This window comes from Macaca mulatta, chromosome 1 (assembly GCF_049350105.2).
Source record: "Macaca mulatta isolate MMU2019108-1 chromosome 1, T2T-MMU8v2.0, whole genome shotgun sequence".
In the NCBI taxonomy this organism is placed as follows: Eukaryota; Metazoa; Chordata; class Mammalia; order Primates; family Cercopithecidae; genus Macaca; species Macaca mulatta.
Genome location: NC_133406.1, coordinates 111,187,252 through 111,205,241, shown reverse-complemented (window position 1 = coordinate 111,205,241; position 17,990 = coordinate 111,187,252). Strand labels below are relative to the sequence as shown.

At 46.0% G+C, this 17,990-nt stretch overlaps 1 protein-coding gene across 16 annotated transcripts in view; it reads right to left on the bottom strand.

The window, feature by feature from the left end:
- The window catches only part of GON4L (gon-4 like), a 104,336-nt gene that overhangs the window by 8,146 nt on the left and 78,200 nt on the right, over positions 1-17,990 (bottom strand). For 9 of the 16 annotated variants that reach the window (XM_077942366.1, XM_077942363.1, XM_077942370.1 and 6 more), the window contains 8 exons: positions 17,238-17,382; positions 15,243-15,393; positions 9,887-10,003; positions 7,464-9,173; positions 5,790-6,045; positions 4,674-4,858; positions 2,940-3,137; positions 38-181 (listed from right to left, as the gene is read on the bottom strand). In XM_077942366.1, coding sequence (XP_077798492.1) covers positions 38-181; positions 2,940-3,137; positions 4,674-4,858; positions 5,790-6,045; positions 7,464-9,173; positions 9,887-10,003; positions 15,243-15,393; positions 17,238-17,382 — 2,906 coding nt within the window. Of the gene's footprint in view, positions 1-37; positions 182-2,939; positions 3,138-4,673; positions 4,859-5,789; positions 6,046-7,249; positions 9,174-9,886; positions 10,004-15,242; positions 15,394-17,237; positions 17,383-17,990 lie in introns of those variants that run through there. The other 7 variants (XM_077942362.1, XM_077942415.1, XM_077942390.1 and 4 more) reach the window with 4 other exon arrangements.

Here is a 17,990-nt window from a genome sequence, read left to right as displayed (position 1 = left end):
GAAGACAACAGGAAGAAAGCAGGACAGGAAAGAATACCTCGGTGATCTCCTGCGGAAGGCAGTCTGCACAGCCCTGGAGGACCTTGATAATCTTCTGGTGGTGTGACGGGTTCTCTGCAAAGCAAATCTCCAGCTGCCGAAGGAACTTGCGGCTCTTCTCAAAAGCCTGCTGCTCCTCAAACTACCAGAGTGCAAAGTGGACAAAAGAGGAGTCACAATACAGCTAGAGCAGGACTTGAGGGTTCTAAGGATAAGAACTAGTGGACCAGGACACAAGAGATGACAGAATCCTGGTTTAAAATTCTAGTTTACAACTATGAGATCTAATTTAAAACCCTAACCTCCATCCACCTTGGACCACTGGTGGGTAGCCACCCAAAGCAATTAAGATGTGAGCAACAGCTTCAAGAGATGTACGTGTTTCAAAGTGTTTGCTGTTTTATGAATTGTGAAATCAAGACACCAAAATTCATATGATACTTTAGAGTTTATATTACAAAGAATTTTCAGGCTACACAAGGTGGCTCATGTAATCCCATGTAATCCCTGTAATGCCTGTAATCCCATGTTGGGAGGCCAAGGCAGGAGGATCGTTTAAGGCCAGGAATTCAAGACGAGCAACACAGTGAGACTATGTCTCTACAGAAAAATTTAAAAATTAGGCAGGGGTCATGGTGTACACCTGTAGCTTGAGCTACTTGGGAGGCTGAGGCAGGAGAATCCCAGGGGCCTGTGTTGTCCAGGCTCGTCTCAAACTCCTGGCTACAGGCCAGGCACAGTGGCTGACGCCTGTAATCCCAGCACTTTGGGAAGCCGAGGTGGGCAAATCACCTGAGGTCAGGAGTTCAAGACCACCCTGACCAACATGGTGAAACCCCATCTCTACTAAAAATACAAAAATTAGACAGGTACGGTTGTGCATGCCTGTAATCCCCGCTACCAGGAAGGCTGAGGCAGGAGAATCACTTGAACCTGGAGGCAGAGGTTGCAGTGAGCACAGATCGTGCCACTGCACTCCAGCCTGGGTGACAGAGTGAGACTTTGCCTCAAAAAACAACAACAATAACAACAACAACAACAAAACTCCTGGCTACAAGGGATCCTCCCACCTCAGTCTCCCAAAGTGCTGGGATTACAGGTGCCAGCCACTGTGCCTGGCCATTGTCTCTCTCTCTTTTTTTGAGACAAGGTCTTGCTCTTGTCATCCAAACTGGAATGCAGTGAAGCAATCATGGCTCAGTGAAGCCTCAACCTCTCAGGCTCAAGTGGTCCCCCAACCTCAGCCACCCAAATAGCTAGGACCAAAGGTGTGCACCATCACACCCAGTTAATTTTTAAATTTTATGTAAAGATGGGGTCTTGGTACGTTGTCCAGGCTGGCCTCAAACTCCTGAGCTCAAGCCATCCACCAGCCTTGGCCTCCCAAAGTGCTGGGATTACAGGTGTGAGCCACTATACCTGGTCGACATTATCTCTTTAAAAAATTTTTAGCCAGGCGCAGTGGCTCATGCCTGTAATCCCAGCACTTTGGGAGGCCAAGGCGGGCAGACCACAAGGTCAAGAGATCAAGACCATCCTGGCTAACACGGTGAAACCCTGTCTCTATTAAAAATACAAAAAAATCTAGCTGGGTGTGGTGGCGGGCGCCTGTAGTCCCAGCTACTCAGGAGGCTGAGGCAGGAGAATTGCTTGAACCTGAGAGGTGCAGGTTGCAGCAAGCTGAGATCGCACCATTGGACTCCAGCCTGGGTGACAGAGTGAGACTTCGTCTCAAAAAAAAAAAAAAAAAAAAAAAAAAAAAAAAAAAAAAAAAATTTTGGCCAAGCATAGTGGCTCACACCTGTAATCCCAGCAATTTGGGAGGCTGAGGCGGGCGGATCACCTGAGGTCTGGAGTTCAAGACCAGCCTGACCAACATGGAGAAACCCCATCTTTACTAAAAATACAAAATTAGCTACGCGTGGTGGTGCATGCCCGTAATCCCAGCTATTCGGGAGGCTGAGGCAGGAGAATCGCTTGAACCTGGGAGGTGGAGGGTGCAGTGAGCAGAGATCGCACCACTGCACTCCAGCCTGGGCAACAAGAGCGAAACTCTATCTCAAAAAAATAAAATAAAATTTTTTTTTCACATATACACTGATTGGATCCTCATAATAATACGAGAAGAGAAAACGGGCATCACACATTATACACAGAACTACCCCACTGTCACTTAACCCTAATAAAACTCTTAGAATAATCTCATTCCTCCCTTTGTTCCTATTTTTGTGACAAGAAGTCCAGGACTACTGGGATATCCCTCATGTTTAGCCTCCTATTCTGCAACATTTTACATGTTACCGTACCACAGTGGCCTTCCTAGACCACTGTGTATAAAACCACCCCTCTAGTTTCCTTTCCTGCTTTATTTTTCTGTAAAACATGATCACTGTAAAACATTGTATACTACATATTTCACTGTTTATACTTCTTTTTATAATTTGTTTTATATATTATATATATATGTTTTCTGGAGTATCATCTGAACTTCCCCATGAAAACATAAGCTCCATGAGGGCAGGGATTTTAGTCTTTTGTAATTGCTATATTCCTAGCAATTGAGGTCAGGAATTGTCTGACAGTTAGGAGGCACTTAACAAATACTTGTTAAATGAATGTCTGGCTTGATACCAGTGAGAAGCAGAGAGCATATGCCTCACCCAAAGTCTCCTTTGGCAACTACAGGTAAAACCCTCTCATTTATCATGTAAAGAAAATGGGAGCATGGGATTGGAAAGATAATCCCTTGAAAAGACAGAGGCTCTTATCACTCTGGGCTAGGGGACGTCTGTGTGTCTGGAAGGAGTTGGGAGATTGAAACAGTCTTATTCAACCCCATTCAATCCCAGTCTCACTCTGACCCAGAAGTCCTAGTGTACTTATTTTCCCCATTCACTTACTAATCCACAGGCCAGAGCTTGCTCAGGTAACAGGAAAGCAGCAAAGTCTTTCAACAGCTGAGGCCAGTCTTGGAGCAGAATTTGCAGGCTTTTGTAGAGATCTACAGCCGTCTGTCTCTGGGTACTTGACTCAAATTCATAGATGACTTGAAGGAAGTCTTCATACTTGCCAGGGATATGTTGTAGGGCTTCTCGTACCTACACGGGAAGACTTTCAATCATCAACACCCTTTATTTGGGCCACAACAAGCAATAAGGGTACAAGGGAGAAGGCAGGGTTATGGTTAGAGAGCTCCAAGAATTATCCATCAGAGGCTGTACCTCCAACAGATCTTAACATCTGACTGTTAATGGAAGACACAGAGCAATAGGCAAGGTAAAGATCTTTTTCTGGGAGTGAGCAAGTAAAAAAACATTTTCCAAGTTCCACAGCTCTACCCACAAAACCAAGTAATGCTTTTCTCTGGGTTGCAGCCCTAACGTTTCCTTACTGATTACATCCTCATAATGAAATAGGTAACATGTGTTTGTACATGTATTTCAGCATGGGCGTAATCTGAGAGTAAATAATACCTAAGTTAGGAATATCAGTAAAATACTAGGAGATAAGAAAAAGCTATGACTATCATTGCCAGTATTCTGCTTTCCAGGGGGATAAAGGAACCAGGTGGTTACCAACAGAAGGATATAGTTCTCCAGGACACTACCAAGAAGAGGTTGGCTTACGTCTTTTTTTTTTTTTTTTTTTTTGAGACAGGGTCTCATTCTGTTGCCCAGGCTGGAGTGCACTGATGCAATTATGGCTCACTGCAGCCTCAACCACCTGGGCCCAAGTCATCCTTCCACCTCAGCCTCCCAAAGTAGCGAGGACTACAGGCATGTACCACCATGCTTAGTTGATTTTTTAATTTTTGTAGAGTTGGAGGTCTCCTATGTTGCCCAGGCTTGTCTTGAACTCCTGGACTCAAGGAATCCTCCTACTGTAGCCTCCCAAAGTGCTGGGATTATATGCAAGGGCCACAACGCCCAGCCTGGTTCATGTCTTTTCTTTTTTTTTTGAGACACAGTCTCACCCTGTCACCAAGGCTGGAGTGCAGTGGTGCGATCTCGGCTCACTGCAACTTCCATCTCCCGGGTTCAAATGATTCTTGTGCCTCAGCCTCCCCCGTAGCTAGGATTACAGGTGCCTGCCACCACGCCCAGCTAATTTTTGTATTTTAGTAGAGACAGGTTTTCACCATGTTGGCCAGGCTGGTCTCGAACTCCTGATCTCAGGTGATCCACCTGCCTTGGCCTCCCAAAGTGCTGGGATCATAGATGTGAACCACCATGCCCAGCTGGTTCATGTCTTAAGAGCAATGTATTTCTCTGAAATCCACTTGCTGGCCAGTGTACCCACTGTCTTTCTTCTCAAGCCAAAGGTTCTATAAAGGTCCTTATCAGCCCACCTAATAAAGTCACAACCTCCCACTGATGATGGTGGTATCATTTTTCTGCCAATCTCTAGTAAACAGAAGGATGATGGCAGGGTATTAACAATAAACATACTTATGATTGAATTCTATGTCTCTTTGTGGTTCTGTCACAGAGATCTTTTGCCAGAAAAGCCAACATAGAGGAATATGATGCCTGCTGTATAGCCTGAAAAACAGACGTCATTTTTAAAAACATCTCCCTTGAGGAAGCAGCCACATTCACAGAGACGGGCAGTAACAGGAAGCAGCATTTGCCTACCCTGGTCAGATAAGCTTGGGCAAAGGCCAAGTCCTTCTGCTCCCTGAGGGGATCTCGTTCGAGAATGTCCTCATCATACAGCAACAGCAGCTTGGAGGTGTCCTTGCTGGCCCGAGCCCGACTTCCCCGCTTGTTGCGAGCTCGATGATTGTTCCGGCCCTTTCCAGCAGCTTTGATGCTGTCTCCTTGTAGCACACATGAAAAACATTGTTTCTCTGTCCCTAAACCCCTGCTCTTCCCATTCCACCACATGCACCACCCCAGCCAAATCCTATTCAATATTATGGAGCAAGTCAAGGAAAAGGTTGTTGGGAAAATGGTATGAGAAGTAAGTCTGTCAAGTCAGCTCTACGCAGTCTGCAGTGTAACTGCCTTAATTGGGATGACAAGATAATCAGCTACTTCATATTGAGAAAGGAAGTCTAAAGAGCAAGTGTGGCTTCTGTAGTGCTCTTGAGAGACTATGTCTGGATGAGGAACAAGCAGTGTTTCCTGAAATAAACATGGGTCTTAGCCCCACACATGACAGATAAGGTAACAATCAGTTTAACGAAGTGAACGGTCAGGTGCAGTGGCTCACGCCTGTAATCCCAGCACTTTGGGAGGCCGAGGCAGGCGGATTATAAGATTAGGAGTTCGAGACCAGCCTGACTGACATGGTAAAACCCTGTCTCTACTAAAAATACAAAAATTGGCTGGGTGTGGGGGTGGATGCCTGTAATCCCAGCTACTCAGGAGGCTGAGGCAGGAGTTTCGCTTGAACCTGGGAGGCGGAGCTTGCAGTGAGCCGAGATCATGCCATTGCACTCCAGCCTGGGCAACACAGCAAGACACCATCTCCAAAAAAAAAAAAAAGAAAAAAAAATAAAAAGAAAGTGAAGGAAGCTAATATAAATCTAACAATGGATGAGAATCAAATTAAAAATTTCTGAGTATCTGTTCTCCACAAAGACACCACATTAAACGTGTTTTTGGAGTGGGGGATTGCAGAACAGATCCAGAGGGTTTCCTCTGGAAATCCTCCACCTGGTTTATAAGCTATCCACTCTGAACACTGTCCTCTAGACAACGAGGTTAAGTGAGACTGGTCCTTCAGTATAGGCTTGCCTAACTCACCTGGTGGAGTTCTGCTGGTTTCCACTTCTGGAGCAGTCTCAGATGAGGCAAAAGTAGAAGGAGGCTTCTCAGCTGAGTCTCCAACTGCTTCATCCATCGTTTCATCCTCTTTCTGTAGGCTTTCCATTCCTTCTGCTTCTTCTTCCTCCTCTTCTTCCGGCTCAGAGTTCTCCTCCTGAGAATTCTCTTCTTCAGACTCACCCTCCTGACTCATGCGCCTTTCAGATGCCAGCCAAGTCAGTTTCTCCATTGTTTCCTGTAAAACCCTCCAAAGAGTACTTATAATGGCTCCTAGTGGCTCATGAATTGCAGAACAGCACAAAGCTATATCAGGATAATCTGAAGTTAAACAATGGGGAGCCCACCACAGCTGTCAGAGGGGAATTCCCTGAGTTACGAAATCCCAGCAATAGGCCAGGTACAGTGGCTCACGCCTGTAATCCCGACACTTTGGGAAGGTGAGGTGGGTGGATCACTTGAGGCCAGGAGTTCAGGACCAGCCTCGCCAACATGATGAAACCCTGTCTCTACTAAAAATACAAAAATTAGTCAGGTACGGTGGCATATGCCTATAATCCCAGCTACTTGGGAGGCTGAGGCACGAGAATTACTTGAACCTGGGAGGCGGAGGTTGCAGTGAGCTGAAATTGTGCCATTGCACTCCAATCTGGGAGACAGAGTGAGACTCCATCTCAAAAAAAAAACAAAAAACAAAAAAACAAACAAACACACACACAAAACAAGACAAAAAAAAGAAATCCCAATGATAGCTGACATTCGGCCTGACAGCAGGAGAGGGGAAGAAGTTCCCTTTTACAAACTTCTGTAACCTGAAGATAGTTTTCAGGCTAGAGTGCGATGGTGCAATCTTGGCTCACTGCAACCTCTGCCTCCCAGGTTCAAGCAATTCTCCTGCCTTGGTCTCCTGAGTAGCTGGGATTATAGGCAGGCAACACTACGCCCAGCTACTTGTGTATTTTTAGTAGAGACAGGGTTTCTCCATGTTGGTCAGGCTGGTTTTGAACTCCCGACCTCAGGTGATCTGCCTGTCTTGGCCTCCCAAAGTGCTGGGATTTATAGGCGTGAGCCACCGCGCCAGGCTATTTACACTTTTTTTTTTTTTTTTTGAGACGGAGCCTTGTTCTGTTGCCCAGGCTGGAGCGCCATGATGCGATCTCAGCTCACTGCAGCCTCCATCTCCCGGGCTCAAGCGATTCTCCTGCCTCTGCCTCCCGAGCAGCAGGGATTACAGGCACCCACCACCACGCCTGGCTAATTTTTGTAGTTTTAGTATAGATGGGGTTTCACCACATTGGCCAGGCCAGTCTGAAACTCCTGGCCTTGTGATCCAACCACCTCAGCCTCCCAAAGTGCTGGGACTACAGGCATGAGCCACCAAGCCCAGCCAATTACTATTTTTTAGTTTTTTAAGGCATCTAAAGTATGGTCAGGTGATTCAATTTAATGTGTAAATCAGTTTAATATAATCAGTAAAATTTCATCCTTTCCATCTCATTTCACCTCAACTTCACAATCATGTTCCATAATGCATTACAAATAAATAAAAATGATTTTAGGACTATCCATAGTGTAGCAAGCAAGCAGGTGGCATATCAATAAATTAAACATATTACTGAGTCCACAAAATACTTGAGAATATTCTCCAGCTCTCACCTGGAGTTCTGGGACAGAAAGCACAGATTCCTCAGAAGCTGATGACATTTCATCTTCCTCATCTTGGGTGAGGTCATCAAAGTCCTCTTCTTCCTCTTCTTCCGGCCCGTTCTTCTCTCCTCCAGTTTCTGGCCCAACTGGAGTCTCCACTGACTGACCATCAACACTGGGTGAGTCTTCTGGCTTCCCTGGGGGGCTACTAAGCCTCACTTCAGGATCCATCGAGGACAAAGCATTCTTTGATGATCCTTTGTTCACATCTGTCCCTGAGGTTCCTTCATCAGGGTGCTCTTGAGAAGATGAAGGGGTTTTAGCTGGCTGACTCCTCTCCTCTTCCTTCTGTAAGACTGTCTGTTTCTTTACCTCTCTAGCACTGTTCAACTCCTCGCTTGCGACGCCAGTGTCCAATTCCACAGCATGTTCCTCTTTGATGTCATCACAAATGTCACGCTCAGGGGATCCACTGATCTCCTCTGTAGCATCTTCAGGTTCCATCTTGACAACTTCCTCTAAATCCCCAGAGGAAGAGTTGTTTAGAGACTCCTGGATGCCCTGAGGCAGCGGCTCCAGAGCTTGTCTTCCCTCCTCTGTTTTCACAACAGTCCAGCGACAGGCACTGTTCTCTGACAATCCTTCTTGGCACTCTGCATCTGCTGGTGGAGGCCCTGGGCTATGTTCCACTTTGGGGAAAACAGTAGCAGAGAGAGGAGATAGTTCCTGGGGCTCTAATTTGGGTTCTAGGCCCTGAAAGGCATTTTCCCCATTAGCCACAGCACAAGCAATGTCCACATTCACGTGGGCCTTATCTTCAGGGGTGGATGGTATAGGAAGATTCACAGAATTGCCAGAAACAATTAAGGGTGAGACAGAGGAGGCCACAAGGGGCTGGTTCAATTGACAGGGGAAGGAAGTAGGGTTAACCAAGAGGGTGGTAATGGGAATAGTCTGGGGACTCTGGGCCACAGCCGCATTGACAGGCTGGATCATGTTACAGCCACTACCAAGGCTCACAATCTTCACAGTGGTAGCAGGAACAGTGAAGATAACAGATGCAGGGTGGTGGATAACAGGGGCAGGTTTCATACAGGGAGAGGCCTTGATTCCCCTTCTCTTTGAGGGTCTGCGTCTCACATATGGCTTCCGAAACTTAGAAGGGGCAAGGGAGGGCAGCATTACCTTGGGCACAGGGGCAGAAGAGAGCAAAGTCTGGGACTCAGACAGAGGGAAGCTTGTCCTGCCCTCAGGGGGCATAGCAGGCAGTGCTGCAGGAGACTCAAAACTCTCACCTCCACTGACCCCCAGTGGAGGGACACCTGGAACTGTCTGTAAGACAGTGGCTGGCTGGATCAGGTGAGGAATCCGGAGCACCATTTTGCTCGGAGGGGCTTCTGAATGAGTTGATCGGGCTGGTGTTTTCCCAGGGTTGAAGCTAGGCTGGAGAGAGGGGCTGGGTTGGATAAGGAGGGGTTTCAGGACTGATGAACGCTTCTGTCTCCAAGCCTTCCTGGGGAAACGGGTGGCAACTGGCTTCAGTTTCAGGACCACACCCTTAGGCAATAGCAGTGGGTACCGAGTTTCACCCTCCAACTCCGAGTTGTCTTTTTCTAGGCCATGATCTGAGTTGATCTCAGTGGTTCCAGTCACATGTCCTACCTCTCTAGCACCATCAGCCATGTGCCGCAGTTCTTCCTGGATGGATGGCAGACTGGCCTATTGGAAACAAGAACACTCTGATCCAGCATATGTCAGAATTTGGGAAAAAGAAGCTTGGCACAGTGGCTCACGCCTGTAATCCCAGCACTTTGGGAGGCTGAAGTGGGCAGATCACTTGAGGTCAGGAGTTCAGGACGAGCCTGACCAACATGGTGAAACCCCATCTCTACTAAAAATATAAAAATTAGCTGGGTGTGGTGGCATGTGCCTGTAATCCCACCTACTGGGGAGGCGGAGGCAGGAGAATCACTTGAACCTGGGAGGCAGAGGTTGCGAGGAGCCGAGATCGCACCATAGCCTGGGTGGACAGAGGAAGACTCTGGTCTCAAAAACAAAACAAAACAACAACAACAAAAAAAGAATTTGGGAAAAACAATTGGGCTTTCTAGGTTTTAGGGACCTTAGACAAGCTCAAGGCATCTTTCCAAGAAAAGTCTCTCTGCATATCAAATCTACAAAGACCACATTCCAATTATATACTTTAGAAACTTCTGTGAATTTCCTTTAGCAAATTATTATTTTATCTATTATTTTGAAAATGTAGAATCACCCAGTGAAGGGCAGAAAAGTAAGGGAAGAAAGGTGAATGAGGAAGATTTCTGAAGTCCTAATTCTACAACTAAAGCATTAGTAGATTAAGGAAGCCCTTGATATTCTCTCAGAACTTTCAGTGACTTGCCTCCCACAGACTTTGAGGAAGAGGGTTGTACCTTTAACCAGAATGGGAGCCGGTGTTCTTCTCTCTCTACAGGTGGCTTCCACTGATGTGGCTGGATCTCTTCACAGCATTTTACTAAGACTGGCAGCTGTTTGGTCTTCTTATAAAACTTAACATGAAAAAAATGTGCATGAGTTACATTCCTTCTGGAAACACTGTCCTCTGTCAGGCTGGTGAATGGGGTGGGTGGTGGATCGAGAGAGAGAGACACACACACACACACACACACACACAAAACCACATACACACCCACGAACACATATATATAAATAGCATATGCTGAATACTTGTACATTTTGAATTAAACTAATCTCTATTTAAAGATTTTACAATAATTGTAAAATCTTTCTTCAATATTTTCTAACTGATGATCTCTATGTGGTTGCCAGGAAGGGGACAGTTTAGGTCACAGAGAGAAAAGGAAGCAGATGCTCAGAGCAATCTTATGTAAGATTTGTTCCTGCTCAACAGCTGCAAAGACAGCATCGTAATCTATACCTTGGACACATGAAAGCTTCATTTTAAGCAAATGATGGTGTGAAGGGCATTAGAAGAGAAGGGGAAAAAAAAGAGAGCCTGAGAAAGTTCAATTCTAAGAGTAAATGAAAGCTGGGCATGGTGGCTCGGGTCTGTAATCCCAGCACTTTAGGAGGCGGGCAGATTACCTCAGGTCAGGAGTTCAAGATCAGCCTGGCCAACATGGCAAAACCCCTATCCCTACAAAAATATAAAAATTTGGCCGGGCGCGGTGGCTCAAGCCTGTAATCCCAGCACTTTGGGAGGCAGAGACGGGCGGATCACGAGGTCAGGAGATCGAGACCATCCTGGCTAACACGGTGAAACCCCGTCTCTACTAAAAATACAAAAAACTAGCCGGGCGAGGTGGCGGGCGCCTGTAGTCCCAGCTACTCAGGAGGCTGAGGCAGGAGAATGGCGTAAACCTGGGAGGTGGAGCTTGCAGTGAGCTGAGATCCGGCCACTGCACTCCAGCCTGGGCGACAGAGCGAGACTCCGTCTCAAAAAAAAAAAAAAAAAAAAAAAAAAAAATTAGCCAGGTGTGGTGGCACGCACCTGTAATCCCAGCTACCCAGGGGGCTGAGACAGGAGAATCCCTTGAACCTGGGAAGTGGAGGTTGTGGTGAGCTGAGATCAGAGATCGTGCCACTGCACTCCAGCCGAGGTGACAGAGTGAGATGCCAGCTAAAAAAAAAAAGAAAAAAAGAATAGGCCGGGCGCAGTGGCTCATGCCTGTAATTCCAGCACTTTAGGAGGCTGAGGCGCGAGGATCACGGGGTCAGGAGATCGAGACCATCCTGGCTAACACGGTGAAATCCCGTCTCTACTAAAAAATACAAAAAATTAGCCAAGTGTGGTGGTGGGTGCCTGTAGTCCCAGCTACTCGGGAGGCTGAGGCAGGAGAATCGCGTGAACCCAGGAGGCAGAGCTTGCAGTGAGCCGAGATCATGCCACTGCACTGCAACCTGGGGGACCGAGCGAGACTCCGTCTCAAAAAAAAAAAAATAGGCCGGGCGCGGTGGCTCAAGCCTGTAATCCCAGCACTTTGGGAGGCCGAGACGGGTGGATCACGAGGTCAGGAGATCGAGACCATCCTGGTTAACACGGTGAAACCCCGTCTCTACTCAAAAAATTCAAAAAACTAGCCGGGTGAGGTGGCGGGCGCCTGTAGTCCCAGCTACTCGGGAGGCTGAGGCAGGAGAATGGTGTGAACCTGGGAGGTGGAGCTTGCAGTGAGCTGAGATCCGGCCACTGCGCTCCAGCCTGGGCGACACAGCAAGACTCTGTCTCAAAAAAAAAAAAAAAAAAAAAAAAAAAAAGAATAAATGAAGACGAGAACTGAACTAAAACCATTGACAGTATCTGCTCATCCAACATATACAGAATGTTTTCTATGTCCTAGGCACTGTGCTAAAAGGTAAGCACACATGTAAGAGAAGCAATTCCTGCTCTCAAGGAGCTTACAGACTAGTGGGAAAGAGCCAAGTGGAACAATACTGATACCCTACATTGAAAAAAGTACAAAGACAGCTGGGCACAGTGGCTCAGGCCTGTAATCCCAGGACTTTGGGAGGCTGAAGCAGGCAGATGACTTGAGGCCAGGAGTTCAAGACCAGCTTGGGCAACATGGTGAAACCCTGTCTCTACTAAAAATACAAAAATTGGCCAGGTATGGTGCCACTCGCCTGTAATCCCAGCCACTCGGGAGGCTGGGCAAAAACTCACTTGAACTCGGGAGACAAAGGTTCAGTGAGCGTGGATCACTTCCCTGCACTCCAGTCTGGGTGACAGAGGAGTCTGTCTCAAAGACCAAGAAGCAAAGAAACAAACAAAAAGTACAAAGATGTGCACAGAAAATGACACACAACTCAAACGTGAAGAAAAAAGATTTTTCTGCAGCAGAATACAGTTTATCAAGTGCCTTAGCACCATGTATGAAACTAGACAAATTCTAAGCCATATTATCATGAATTTTCAAAACATTGGAGCCAAAGGAAAATTCTTACATACTATCAGAAGTTGGGAAAAACAGGTGTTACATGAAGATTCAAGAGTTAAATAGGGCTGTGGCTCATGCCTATAATCCCAGCACTTTGGGAGGCCAAGGCAGGAGAATTACTTGAGCCAGGAGTTCAAGACCAGCCTGGGCAAAAAAGTGAGACCTGTCTCAATTTTTTTTTTGAGATGGAGTCTTGCTGTGTCACCCAGGCTGGAGTGCAGTGGCGCGATCTCGGCTCACTGCAAGCTCCACCTCCCGGGTTCACGTCATTCTCCTGCCTCAGCCTCCCCAGTAGCTGGCACTATAGGCGTCCGCGGCCACGCGCGGCTAATTTTTTGTATTTTTAGTAGAGACGGGGTTTCACCGTGTTAGCCAGGATGGTCTCGATCTCCTGATCTCGTGATCCGCCCGCCTGGGCCTCCCAAAATGCTGGGATTACAGGCACGAGACACCACACATGGCCTCAATTTTTAAAAATTTAGGGCCGGGTGCGGTGGCTCAAGCCTGTAATCCCAGCACTTTGGGAGGCCAAGACGGGCGGATCACGAGGTCAGGAGATCGAGACCATCCTGGCTAACACGGTGAAACCCCGTCTCTACTAAACAATACAAAAAACTAGCTGGGCAAGGTGGCGGGCACCTGTAGTCCCAGCTACTCGGGAGGCTGAGGCAGGAGAATGGCATAAACCCGGGAGGCGGAGCTTGCAGTGCGCTGAGATCCAGCCACTGCACTCCAGCCTGGGCGACAGAGCGAGACTCCATCTCAAAAAAAAAAAAAAAAAAAAAAAAAAAAAAATTTAGAAAAAAATTTAAAGAAAAATGCTACTAGAATGTGTTCCACTAAGGGAAGGAAGTAAAACAAAAACAAAGATGTAGAATTCAGGAAATAAGAAGATCCAACATAGTAAGAGGCAAAAATAATCCCCAGGATTATGGTGAAGAAAAAGTCCAAGAAGACATCAGTGCAGCAAGCCCATAGGGCAACACGCTTAGAGTGGAATAGTGTCAGAGGGCTCAGGGAGCAATTCCTTCAAGATGAAAATGATGGAATATCTAGAAGGCCAGACATACTGAAAGGAGATTAAGAAAATTTAAGTAACCTTTACTGTTGATCTGGGAATAATTACATAATAAAATCAAGTCCAGCCCCATTCTCCTAAAAAATGTGATTATTTACTCCAAGAGAAATAAAACATTCAGCAGGAAAGGCAAGGTATTACAATAACAAAGCTCAGATGTGAAGAGCATTTATACAGTCCTTAAAATTTTACAGTGTAAACCCTGAATACAACCTAACCAAAATTGTGACATATTTACTAGTGAGGAGATTGGAAAGCAGAAAATGTGCATGTTTGTGGTGGGAGTAAGGGAGTGAGGAGACAGATAAATCCTCAACTTCCCTGGCTTATGGTTAATGGTTAATAAATAAGGCCTAAATCCAATATACCAGGAAGTAGCAATTAGAGGCTGAGACAGGAGAACTGCCTAGGGCGAAAAATTCTAGACCAGCCTGGGCAATATAGGGACATTCCATTTCTGAAAAAAAAAAATTTTTTTTTTAATACGCAAGCAAGGTAGCTCATGCACATAATCCCAGTTCCTTGGGAGGCTGAGGTGGGAGGAATGCTTGAGCCCAGGTGTTCGAAGTTACAGTGAGCTATGATACCACTGTACTCCAGCCTGGGTAGCAGAGTAAAAGCCTATCTCAAGTAAAAAACAAAAACAAAACAAAACAAAAGGCTGGGCATAGTGGCTCACGCCTGTAATCCCAACACTTTGGGAGGCCAAGTTGAGGCAGGCAGACTGACAGTTGTCAAAACTTCAAGACCAGTCTGGGCAACAAAGTGACACAGCATCTCTACACAAAATAAAATAATGAGCTAGGCTTGGTGGAACGTGCCTGTACTCCAGGCTATTTGGAAGGCTGAAGTGGAAGGATCACTTGAACCCAGGAGTTTGTGGCTACAGTGACCTACGACTGTGCCAATGGACTCCAGACAGGATGATAGAGCAAGAAACTGTCTCTAAAAACACAACATAGGCCGGGCATGGTGGCTCACGCTTATAATCCCAGCACTTTGGGAGGCCGAGGTGGGCTGATCACCTGAGGTCGGGAGTTCAAGACCAGCCTGACCCACACAGAGAAACCCCATCTCTACTAAAAATACAAAATTAGCTGGGCTTGGTGGCTCATGCCTATAATCCCAGCTACTTGGGAAGGCTGAGGTAGGAGAATTGCTTGAACCTGGGAGGTGGAGGTTGCGGTGAGCCAAGATCATGCCGTTGTACTCCAGCCTGGGCAAGAAGAGCAAAAACTCCGTCTCAAAAAACAAAAATAAAATTAAATAAAAACACAACATAAATAAGTATCTAAATAAAAAAGAAGAAACCAGGTGCAGTGGCTCACGCCTGTAATCCCAGCACTTTGGGAGGCCAAGGCGGGTGGATCACTTAAGGTCAGAGGTTTGAGACCAGCCTGGCCAACATGGTGAAACCTCGTCCCTACTAAAAATACAAAAATTAGCCAGGCATGGTGGTGCATGCTTGTAATCCAAGCTACTTGGGATGCTGACGCAGGAGAGACACTGAGGCAGGAGAATCGCTTGAACTTGGGAGGTCAAGACTGCAGTGAGCCAAGATCACGCCACTGTACTCCAGCCTTAGTGACAGAGCAAGAGTCTGTCTGACACACACACACACACAAAAAGCATATAAGTGGAATACTGTCAGTGCTTTAGATAAAAGAAGGTTCCTCTTTTCTTTGAGAATAACAAGAGAAATGAATGAGTACATATTGGTGAGGTGCCTGGATGGCGCATGCAGGAAACACTCACTTTAATGATGTTGTCAGGAGCTCTGTTCATGTTGAGGTTCTTGATTCTTACTGTCAGTTGGTGCGCAGTTTTGCAGGTTAGAAGGTACTTGCTGATTAGAGGATTAGGAAACTCAGTTCCTTCAAAATGCTTCAGTCCTAAAGCTAACAAACTGAGAAAGGAGCAATGACACTAAATCTCACTTCACAGTCCTTCCTTCTAAAGGGCCTCCCCAGACTAACACATTTTATGATCTACTCTTTCTTTTTTATTTTATTTTTTTTCTTGAGACAAGGTCTCACGCTGTCACCCAGGCCAGAGTGCAGTGGCACAATTGCAGCCCACTGCAGCCTCTACTTCCTAGGCTGAAACGATTCTCTAGTCTCAGCCTCCCAAAGTGCTGGGATTACAGGCATGAGCCATGGTGTGTGACCCAATCTACCTTTTCATTTTTTTCAGACAGGGTCTTGCTCTGATGCCCAGGCTGGAGAGCAGTGGCATGATTACAGTGCACTGCAGCCTTGAATGCCTGGGTTCAATCGATTCCCACACTTCAGCCTCCCAAGTATCTGTGACCACAGACGTTCACCACCATGCCTGGCTAATTTTTTTCTTCCATTATTTGTAGAGACCAGTTCTCACTTTGTTGCCCTGGCTGATCTTAAACTCCTGGCTTCAAGTAATCCTCCTGCCTCAGCCTCTCAAAGTGCTGGTATTACAGGTATGAGCCACCATGCCTGGCCAATCTACTTTTTCTAAATCTAATTCTTGTACAAGTTGGTGACTACTCAATAGAAAATTTCAGATGCTTAGTGAGTACTGATTAAGTATTATAAATAAGAATAAGGCCAGGCACAATGGCTCACATCTGTAATCCCAGCACTTTGGGATGCCGAGGCAGGCAGATCACTTGAGGTCAGGAGTTCGAGACCAGCCTGGCCAACATGGTGAAACCCTGTCTCTACTAAAAATACAAAAAATAGCCAGCTATAGTGGTGAGCACCTGTAATCCCAGCTACTTCGGCAGAAGAATTGCTTGAACCCAGAGGGCGAAGGTTGCAGTGAGCCGAGATCGCACCACTGCAGTCCAGCCTGGGTGACAAGAGTGAGACTCCATTTAAAAAAAATCAAATACTTCACAATTACGTGGGAACATAAGAAACTAGGCATAAATCATTAATAAACGTGAGATCATGATGAGCTGTATCATGATGAGCTGTATACTAACAACACAAAGGAACTTCAAAGAGAATACAAAGGAAGGAGAATGATTCTAGTAAAACTAATACAAAATGAATAAGTACCCTGTCAGGCAACTTAAACCGACACCAATACTACCCTCTAACAACATAGATAATCGTGGTTGCATATATATATATGTGCTGATAACAGTGTGGCAATACACACAAAGGGCCATAAAAATGTTCATAATCTGGTGGGTGTGGTGGCTCATGCCTGTAATCCCAGCACTTTGGGAGGCCAAGGTGGGAGGATGCCTTGAGTCCAGGAGTTTGAAAGATGCCTGGATAACACAGAGACCCTCATCTGCACACACAAAAAAATGAGCCATGCATGGTGGCACACGCCTGGGGTCCCAGCTGCTCCGTGGAGGCTGAGGTGCAAGGATCACTTGATCTCAGGAGTTCAAGGCTGCAGTGAGCTGTGATTGCCTGGGTGACAGAGTAAGATCCTGTCTCTACATAAATAAATAACATAAAATAAAATAAAAGCGAACTTCCTGCCTTGGCCTTTCAAAGTGTTGGGACTACAGGTGGGAGCCACCATCTCTGGTCTAAAATGCTTTAAAAATGTGTGTGACATTCCTCCAAAAAGCAGTATTTGGCACTGCTAGAACAAGCATCCCCTAGAGGGCTCTGCTCATCTATACTGCTCTTCCTTTTGTCTTTTGTGTCCATGTTTTATTATACAAATCTTACTTCCCCTAAACTCCTCAAAGGAACTATGTCTTGTCCTTGGGATATTCTGCTGTTTTGATCCCCCAGAGTAAACACTTACTTGTCCTCAGCCTTGGTGAAGACGATCTTATCCTGGGGATTCTTTGCCTTCAGGGAACACACTGGAAGTAACTCTGGGTACATGAAAACCTTGCTTGTGGCCAGGATCCAAGCCACTTGCTTTGGCAAACAGGGAAATTCATTGGCTATAAGAAAACAAATCTCGGATAAATCAACTTCTAAGACAAAACAGGGCTTCAAAAAGCCCGTGAATGCATTTTTGCATTTAGGTAGAGCTGTCCTTATCTAACCTGATTCCCTCCCATCTGCCCACCATTCCCCAAAGAGTTTCCACAGTCTTTCTTAAGCTAACATTGTATCTAAAGGGAGTCCCATTCAATGGCAATAAAAGTTGACTCTTATTCTTTCTTACATGGAACACTTTATTCACTAAGTAAAACAAACACTTAAAAAGCACCTAGTAATAAAATGAGCTGGCAATAGTGTATGCTCAAAAATTACCTCCTTCCCCCCCTTAAATCCTCGAAGGATAAGAGACCTTCAACAATGCTTTCTTTCTTCCAGAATAAGATTCCAACTTCTTTAATCTCCCTCACAAATCTGGTATTTCAAATTTTACTTTTATTTGATTCTTACTTAACTTTCATTAAGTTCTCCCAGATTCCTCCTGAGGTTGGGAACAAAAGAACCATAAAAGGAATGAGACAATTCAGTCTCATTCATTTCTCTCTCCCTCTCTCAGCCTCTCACTTTCAGGAACCTCTGCAATTCTAAAGACAAAACTACTATATCC